Source organism: Haliaeetus leucocephalus, unplaced genomic scaffold (genome assembly GCF_000737465.1).
Source record: "Haliaeetus leucocephalus isolate CR32 unplaced genomic scaffold, Haliaeetus_leucocephalus-4.0 Scaffold21, whole genome shotgun sequence".
Lineage (NCBI taxonomy): Eukaryota > Metazoa > Chordata > Aves > Accipitriformes > Accipitridae > Haliaeetus > Haliaeetus leucocephalus.
Genome location: NW_010972457.1, coordinates 2,734,211 through 2,742,830, shown reverse-complemented (window position 1 = coordinate 2,742,830; position 8,620 = coordinate 2,734,211). Strand labels below are relative to the sequence as shown.

The 8,620-nt window shown below is 45.6% G+C and overlaps 2 protein-coding genes across 2 annotated transcripts in view; one reads left to right on the top strand and one right to left on the bottom strand.

The window, feature by feature from the left end:
* Positions 1–8,620, top strand: part of LRBA (LPS-responsive vesicle trafficking, beach and anchor containing) — a 431,397-nt gene that overhangs the window by 233,951 nt on the left and 188,826 nt on the right. The window contains exons 39-40 of the mRNA XM_010576372.1: positions 529–675; positions 3,317–3,453. Coding sequence (XP_010574674.1) covers positions 529–675; positions 3,317–3,453 — 284 coding nt within the window. The remainder of the gene's footprint in view (positions 1–528; positions 676–3,316; positions 3,454–8,620) is intronic.
* Positions 7,294–8,426, bottom strand: MAB21L2 (mab-21-like 2 (C. elegans)). The gene has a single exon (XM_010576178.1). It carries the CDS (start codon positions 8,392–8,394, stop codon positions 7,315–7,317), a length of 1,080 nt encoding a protein of 359 aa, XP_010574480.1. The 5' UTR covers positions 8,395–8,426; the 3' UTR covers positions 7,294–7,314.

Genomic DNA, 8,620 nt, shown 5'->3' with positions numbered 1-8,620 from the left:
CGGCTCCTGGCCCGCCGGGCACCGTCCTGCCACCGTCCTGCCACCGCTGGCCCGCCCGGGCGTCCTCCGCGCTGTCTCTCCGGAGCGTTGCTCGGTTTCGGCCCGGCGGTGGTCCCCTGCCTGTCGGGGGAACTGTCTCTGCCCGCTGCCGCCAGAGCAAAACCGATGCTTGAACCCTGGGTTCGAGAGTCAGGTTAACGCGCCAGGCAATCGGGACCTGCCTCCAGCAGGAGAGCTCAACTTCCGAAGGAAGGCTGCAGGGGAAGAGAGGCTTGTTGAATCCTTTCCCCCTCGGTCATAAACACTCGAAGTGGAGTTAAAACGCTGCGGTGTGCTCTGGATAATTTTGAGCAGGCTTAATAGGATTAAAACTAGATGTGTCCTAACATCATAGGATTAAGACAGGTACTTCCCACAGCTAGTCCTGAACGGTTTTCTTCCTGAACTTTCATTAAAAAAAATAATAATTACACTCCTTTGTCACTGTTGCCTCTGAGACCTGACAGCACCGTGTCTCTTTCATTTCAGCTCCTGATGAGGATATACTTGTTAAAGGAAAGCAGTCCATCAAGAGTCAAGTTTTAGGAAATCAGAACTCAGAAAGTGAGATTCTCTTGGAAGGCGACGACGATATCATGTCATTCATGGAGGAAAGAGAAGTGGAGAACTTAACGGGTAACTTCAGCTATCTAATTTTCTCCTCAGCTTCTTTACTATTTAAGTTCTGATCTTCCCTGCTCTGCAGTGAATCGTGTTTTGGGATGCACACTGATAAATTGTTCCTCCCCATAACTGGGTCATTAAGATCATTTTCTGTGCACCTCAGATGCCAAGGGTTTACTTGAGGAGAGTTGTGCATTTTCTTTCTCTGGCTTTTATAATCTTCTTGCTTCTGCAGTAGCTGTCTCTATTCCAGGACACCTTCCTTAGAGAAAGTAGCTCTACCTTGAAAAGGGCTGCCTTTGTTTTTTACCTCATTCCACTCCTCAAATCATTAGACCTAGTGGACAATTAGGCAAGTTGTCTCTAACTAAAGGCTTTGGAGGACTTTATTTTTCTCCTGAGTTTACAAAATTGTACGTATTGGGTATTTACTTGGGTTTGAAGGATTTGTACACTCACTGGATTTAACTCCTTTAAAACCCTTGTCATTCCCCCATTGAAGTCCCTTCTCCACAGACCACAGTCTTACTAGACTTCACTTCTTTTTTTTCTGAAGAAGAAATAGTACTTCAGATCTTTGGACTTAATTATTTTTACTCAGTCACATGTAACCTTTGCTGATGTTTCAACCTGAGTGGAGCAGGTCCGTTTCTGTACAGTTCAAAATGTAAAAACAGAGTAACCTCCTCGGTTCAGGGACTGGGAGTTATAAAGCATCTCCATTGTTATTTGAGGAACGTGGGTTTTACAGGGAAAATGCAAACTTCTCTGTGTTCTTCAGCTTTCTTAGCTGGTATCCCATGTACATTTACTTTAGGGAAAAATGTCATTTCTTGGATGATTCCGGTTCCCTGGGAAGCTAGTAGTATAATCTTACATTGATACATATAATACATAAGATAATTCAGTGAAATTACTGGAAGTGATTATTTATTGGCAGTTTGCTTATCCATGAACTGCATTCCACTCTAGTTTTTTTTAAAGCAAAGTTAAAAATGCAGCATAATGAAAAAAAGAAAACCAGCGTAGGAAGAGCGAAGTAAAAGAAAGTAACGGGAGAATAATGGCATGGCATTTTCTGTATGTGAATCTTTTTTTTCACTTTCTACCATGAGCTTCCTTCTCAACAGCCTTCTCCGTGTTTCCTTCTCTTTATTATTCATTCATTGGTTCGAGTAATACATTCATACTGTAATAGAGGTGAAAGGGGAGTTTAATTATATAATCTTGACAATGGCAATAGGATTAAGAAGTAATCCTCACTAATAAAGTGGTGTGGGTTAGAAATGAAGTGGAAATTGTCAGGGGTCTTCTACAGGACCTGGGCTGCCCCAGCTTCTGCAGCTGTCTGCTTGCCCTGTAATTGAATGTCTGCGAGTGATTGAAAAAATGTTATTTCTCCTCTGGATTACATGCTAATGTACAGAGGGCAAAGGGAGACAGCAAAAGAACACATAGCTGCTTATTTCATCCATTTGTGGGGGTGAGCTTTGGGAAATCATGGCAGTTCCGCAGCTATCTCATGCCCATCTGTAAACACAATGTATTTGTACGTTGGGAATAGAGGGCAAAGCTGCTCTGATCTCAGCAGAGCATCTCTTCTTTTGTCCTAGTGGCACACATTGAGATTGATGCGAGATTAAGGACCATCACCCTCCTAACAATCGATGGAAATGACAATTCATCTGAATTTTTTGTCAGTTATTCTCACGTTGATTACCTGAACGTGTGTACCTCATTTATAGATGCTTTATTAAAACAAAATTGTCTATGTCACTTTCCTATCTTCCAACTGTTTTACAAAAGTCAGATAATACTGCAGCCAAGTAACTTCATTTCCTTACCTCTTAATCAGCTGGATGACAAACCTAACCTGTTTTCTTTCTGTATGTGTTAGTTTATATAATAGGTTCTGCAGTGTCAGATCTATGCTGAACCTATTGTTTTCAGTAGTAGTCTGATTTGTCCCTGTGATAAGCCCTGTGGAGATGTGATTATTCCAATAAAAATTCATTCAGTTGGAAACCAACCCTCCGGCTGTTTACTCCCACAGTCCCTGAGCTACACTGACACTGTATGGAATCCTTGAACAATATTTAATGTGGAATCAAAAGCATCTTTAAAACATTTTCCTTAAGGTTACACAATGTTATAGAGCCTAAACAATAGATTTCTAGCATCCATGAGGGAACACTTTACAGTTAGACAACTTTGAGCCTTGACTGCTATGTTCAGCTTTGTGGAAAGCTATCGAAACTCTCCAGTACCTAAAGAACACATCTGACAGTAAGATTTTAAGCGTTCATGTGTGCACTCTCTATATTGCATATAACAGAAGGTATGCAACTCTCAAAGTTTCTCGAAAAGAAAATGCGTCTGGGTAAAAGCTATATACTGCCATGCTAAAGCCAGCTCTGGCACGTATAATGTATGCATCAGTTTGCAACTGTAGCTGCTTCAATGTTCAGCAGCACAGAGACACTGTAAATCTATTACATATGTTCTTTTCCGGGATAAAAGAGAGTTTTGCTTTTTAAGGAAGAGCTACGCTCTTTGCTTTATTTATTTTAATCTTCTAGGCTTGAAAAGCAAATAATTTGCACTCATCCTCTTTTCTGTTTTGAATATTGTTGGTGTTTTCACTCTTTGGCAGGTCCAGTTGCCCTAAGCACACCAGCTCAGCTTGTGGCACCCTCAGTAGTAGTGAAAGGCACTCTTTCCATCACTCTTTCTGAGCTCTACTTTGAGGTGGATGAAGAAGATCCCAGTTTTAAGAAAATCGACCCGAAGGTAAGAGATCATTGACCCTGAGCTCTGAGAGATGATGACAAATTACCCAAGACCTTTAATTCTTCATTCGACTTCCTTTACCTCTATTGGTCCGCAGTGTTCCTGCTTTAATAAGTTTGTGACTGACCATATATGTTATTGAACTTCACGTAGGTGACACCTCCTTTCCTTCTCCTTTTTCTCCCCCCTCCCACAATTCGACCCTAGTTGAATGTTAATTAGCTTGCTGTGAATAAAGCTCCAGGGAGGCATCTTAAATAAAGACATCTTGAATCACAGGCCTGTGTGAATACTGGAAAGTTCAACGAGGCTTTTAGCCCAAATGCTTTGTTTTACTTTCCTAATTTTATATAATGCCAGTGTAACATAGCGCTAAACTTCCTATACTTGTAAGTTTTCAGTGCTTCTGTATCGTATTATTCCATAACAGATTTTACAGGGCCTGTTATTATTTATTGTGCCTAAGCAGAAAACGTAATTGCCCTCTTAAAATACGTTTCTGAACCTACTTGCTAATTTCCACAAACTTTATTTGCTCCCAGTTACTTGATTACTAGTCCATTGTTTAAAATAAGTAACGTTAAGTAAAATTCCTATTTCAAAGACAGTATATTGTGCGATTAGCTTAATAAAGTTGCACTTGAATGTTTTCTACAGCATTACAGCAACATTTCAAAAGTATGACATGATTGGTAAATAAGCTCACATCCCAATTTAAGCACAGTGGTGGGTCTTTTTTTTTTAAATATTAAACAAGGTAATAATTTCCTTGTGAAGGGGAAAAAAGGTCACTGGAAGAAGTAGGGGTTTTCTGCTTCTCTGTAGAGAATACCTTGTGTGTTAAGCGCCAGTTCAGTTCTTTGTTCCTATTGAGTAAATTGCTCTTGTCTGTATTTAAAATGGCATCAGTGGGTCTGAAAGCTGGGATTATCAAATCCTATCAAGGAATAAATTTATTTTGAAAAACAATGCTCTCAAATTCTTAGAGCTAGAATTTAATATACGTAATTAACTAGGATTGTGATTTTTATGTGATACCATAAATGAGATTTAACTTTTCTTTTGGTCCTGAAGTATTTTTGCAATATTTTTGAAATTATTTCAAGCATGAGATAGCTCTTAAAATGTTGATATGCTTACTCCTTCCAGAGTGTTGGGGTTTTTTAAACATTTAATGGTAAAAAGGATATAAACATAAAATGTAAAGACAGTTTGGTATGTTACTATATTGCATTTTCCATCTGAAATGTTCTGCTTTGTATTGCATTAGCATGAGAAAACTCTACCGATCTGCATTAGTCTGCATTTTTGGTTTCCATGTTTAGCACATAGGGCGTTTGAGTACGGTTACTAATTCTTACCATTCCTGTTACATATTTTATGGGGACATTGACATGGAACATATATTCAGCTTGCTTTCTTTTCTCCTGTTTTCAACTATTTGGTAGTGGTTGTTTTCTTAACTGTAAGTAGGCATTCTGGTTTGATTATCTGAGAGATTTTATTTGGGTTCCTATAAAAGGAGGAGTTGGTTACATGAAATACAGGCTTCACCTCTTATATTCTACTTGTGATGCTACTTTAGCTGGAGGTTTTAAGAGAAAAAAAGACTTTTTGTAATGTCTTGGGGGGGGGCTAAAAATCAAATCTGAATATTTTGATTTTAAAAAACAAGGTTACAATGTAGCTTGCTTTCAAGCATTAACGCCTTCCTGCCCCACCCTCTGCTGAAGTTACTGTACCTTGATATCGGTGCCTAGAGCGGCTGTAGAAAATGCCCCTCGGAAAAAAAAAAAATCCTAATCCGCTGTAGCTCAGAAGGCCTGTTTAATTAATGAGGCTTCACCGTTTGATAAATTTAAGTCGCTTGTATATTTGTCTAAACTACTGAAAAGAAAACATTGTGACAAGTTCCTGAAGAAAAACCTGCCGTAGAGATAGCATCAGCAGCGATAAGATCAGAGTTTATACTCGTACCCCGGGCTGTTTTCAGAAGGAAAGGGTACAGCCCCGCGGGCTAAACCCATTTTGCCAGGTGAGCCAGGATCAGCGCTGGGGGAAAGCGCTCTGACGACTCTCCGAGAAACTTGTGAAACGCACCCGGGCTTTTAATGCCCGGGGTTGAAGAGGCTCAGGATAAAGCAGCCCTGCTTTCTCCGGCGGGGGCCGGGGGTGCCCGCCTGCCGCTGGGGAGGGTCGCCCCTGCGCCGCCGCCGCCGCCGCGGCTTTGCTGGAAGTTCATTTCCCAGGCTGCGGGCGGACTTGTTAATTTCGTCTTTAACTCAAAAGACAAAAGCAACTCACATTTGAATGGCTATTTCTTTCCGGATCCGTCCACAAAGAAACGGAAGTAGTCCTTTGGGGCGAGAACTTACATTTTTACCACCCCCACCCCCCCCCGAAAGGACACGAAAACTTGCTCGAAACGCTCCGAGCCGGCTTTGAAATCTTTCGGGCGGCTCGAGCAGCTAATGCTAACGGGTTTTAAAGCTCAGAAACGCGTTCCCGCTAACAATCCGGCAAATATTTCTAAGTCGTTCTGAGCAAACTTAGAGCGAAATCTCTACAGCACGAAATACAGGGAATGGGGTAGAGCTTCGCTTTGGGCGGGGGGGGCTCGGCCGGGGAAGGAGGGCGGCGGTGCCGCGCAGGGAGCGACCGCCCGTTCGTGCGGGACCGGCTGCTTTCCCTGCGGGTTGCTGCTTATCTGCTCGTCTGGCTACGCTGCGGTGCGGTTTTATGCTGTACTTAAAAATCCGGGGAAAACAAATGTTTGTTTAAAAAAAATATCGACCGGTTGCTCTAAAGTGCATGAATTATTCAGGGTAGATCTATACTGCCTCCGTGTCAAAGTCAAACGGATAGCGCGTTCGCTCTGGGAAGCGAAAGCAAATAGCGATGAATTTTTAAAACAAAATAACAGAATACAAGCGCTCCAGATTTACCGGGAAGAAAGGAAAGCGAGCTATAAGGGAAAAAATAAAGGTGACGACCGTAGGGCAGGAAACGGCATGCTCTAATTCTGTCTAAATTCTGGCGAGCTACTGTGCGACGCTCCGTCTATTCCCAAGACTTAGAGGGGAAGCTGGAAGTCATGGAAATATAGCAGATGTTGTCACACGCTGAACTACAGAATAGATACGATTTTTTTTTTTTCTTAGGTGCACTGTTTTTCTCGAAACTAGAGGGAAGTTTAGAAAACGTCAGTGAATATGCCAAGCTAAGGCTTCGGCTAGGTGTCGCGTTTCGACTATCTTTCCGTCTCGTGTTTGCGTTTCTTTAAAAAATTTTACTTCGGAGGTTCCGAAAGCACCTACTTGCCTGCATTTAAGAACCATTCACGAGAAGTCAGCGTAAAGTTAAAGTAATATTTTTATTACTATTTGCAACAAGTCAGTCGTGGGGCACATAGTCTGACCTTGGCACCGAAATACATTTAACATCAGTAAAACTTTTTTAAAGGGAGATTTGTACATATAGTTAAATAATTTTTCACTTGGTGACAACATTCAGGCAAACGAGAGAGAATAAGAAAAGGACTATACATGGATTGGAAAATGTACCTTTTGGGTTTCGTTTTGAAGTTGCAAAAGTCCGATCGCTTCTTTTTGTGACTTTTTAAAAATTCACATTGGAGGGAGGGCGGGAGGAGAGGCTCTTCCCTTCTTCCGTGCCCGGCGGAGAGTTCATGCCGGGAAAACCGTCGGCAAGTTTTTAAAGGCCGAGCTGCAGGTGGGTGGGGGGTGGCGGGGGCGCGTTTCTCTCGCCGCCTCTTCCCGTCGGCGTTCGCGTTAAATAAAAAGTTTTTAGGCGCTGTTGTCGTTCGCGGAGGGCGCGTTTTGCGCGCGGGGGGTGCCAGCCCTATAGCTTGTCGAGGCTTTTGGGATTGGTGAGGATTTCCCTGGCTAGCCTCCAGGTCTGTTTGGCAGCGCTTTCCAGGGCCGAGTGGGGTTTGCCCTGAAAGAGGTCTAGGTTGGGCAGGAAGTAGTGGGGGCAGCGCCGGCACTGCAGGCAGGAGATGAGCTGCAGCAGGATGCCGTTGAGCCGGTCGCCCAGGCACGCCTCGTCCCAGTCGGTCTCCCGCGGGTGCTTCTCGCACTCGTACAGCAGCAGCGTCTTCATGTGGTAGTTGTTGAGGGGCTGGCCGGGCAGCTCCAGGTGCCGGTCGCGCAGCGTCTTCAGCACCGAGAGGCACTTGTTCCTGCAGCCGCCCATCAGCAGCCGGTTCTCGGCCTCGCCGAACTGCAGCACCCAGGCGTCGCTCTCGGCCGAGCTCTGCTTGCCCGTCAGCGAGTAGCACTCCTTGGAGAGCAGGTTGAAGCCCTCCGCCTTCACCTCCGCCACCCGGTTGGGGCCGGGCCAGGGGATGTGGGGCATGGGCCACTGCGCCGCGCTGCGGGGCCAGATCCCGGTGCACTTGAAGGCGGGCGTGATCTGCACCACGTACCGCTCCCGGATGCGGAGCTTCACCTCGCTGGTGTCCGCGATCATCTTCACCACGTCCCGGTAGCTGCACTTGTCCACGGCCTGGGCCACCAGCGTCTGGAAGCGGGAGCGGATCTTGCGGGCAGACAGGTAGCCCGAGGCGGTGATGAACTCCACCCAGAGGGACATGCTGCGCTTGCGGCCGTCGCTCAGCTTGAGCACGGCGCAGCCCGGCAGGGAGCCGTCGTCCACGAAGTTGAAGACGCCCATCTGGTTGAGGTAGAGCACCACCTCGAACTCGGTGGGCGAGATCACCTCCAGCCCCTCGTAGCGGGCGTCGATCTCGCTCAGGGAGCTGATGAAGCGCGGCTCCTGCACCTCCACCTCCTTCAGCACGTCCGACACGACCTTGCACACCTCCCGGATGGTCTTGGCGATGGCCGCCTTGCGGGCCTGGCAGCGCTCCGTGTAGTATTTGTTGAGCTGGTAGACCAGCTTGGCCTGCGCGGCGATCATGTTGGGGCACAGGTCCGGGCTGTACACCGGGCTCTCGCAGTACGTTGAGGGATCCAATGCTTTAGCGGTGGCTGCAGCTTTGCGGAGGGCACCAGCCGAATCGCAGACCCCCACCCCCTCCGCGAAGAAGGCGGCAGCGGCGCGCCAGCGAGAGCAATTCAAAAAATCGGGGACGACGACGAAGCACAAAGGAGCGAAGCCCAGCGCTGCCCCGGCGAGGAGGAGG

Excerpts from the sequence above, each read along its gene's own strand:
- MAB21L2 (XM_010576178.1), bottom strand. The coding sequence starts at position 8,394 with ATGATCGCCGCGCAGGCCAAGCTGGTCTACCAGCTCAACAAATACTAC.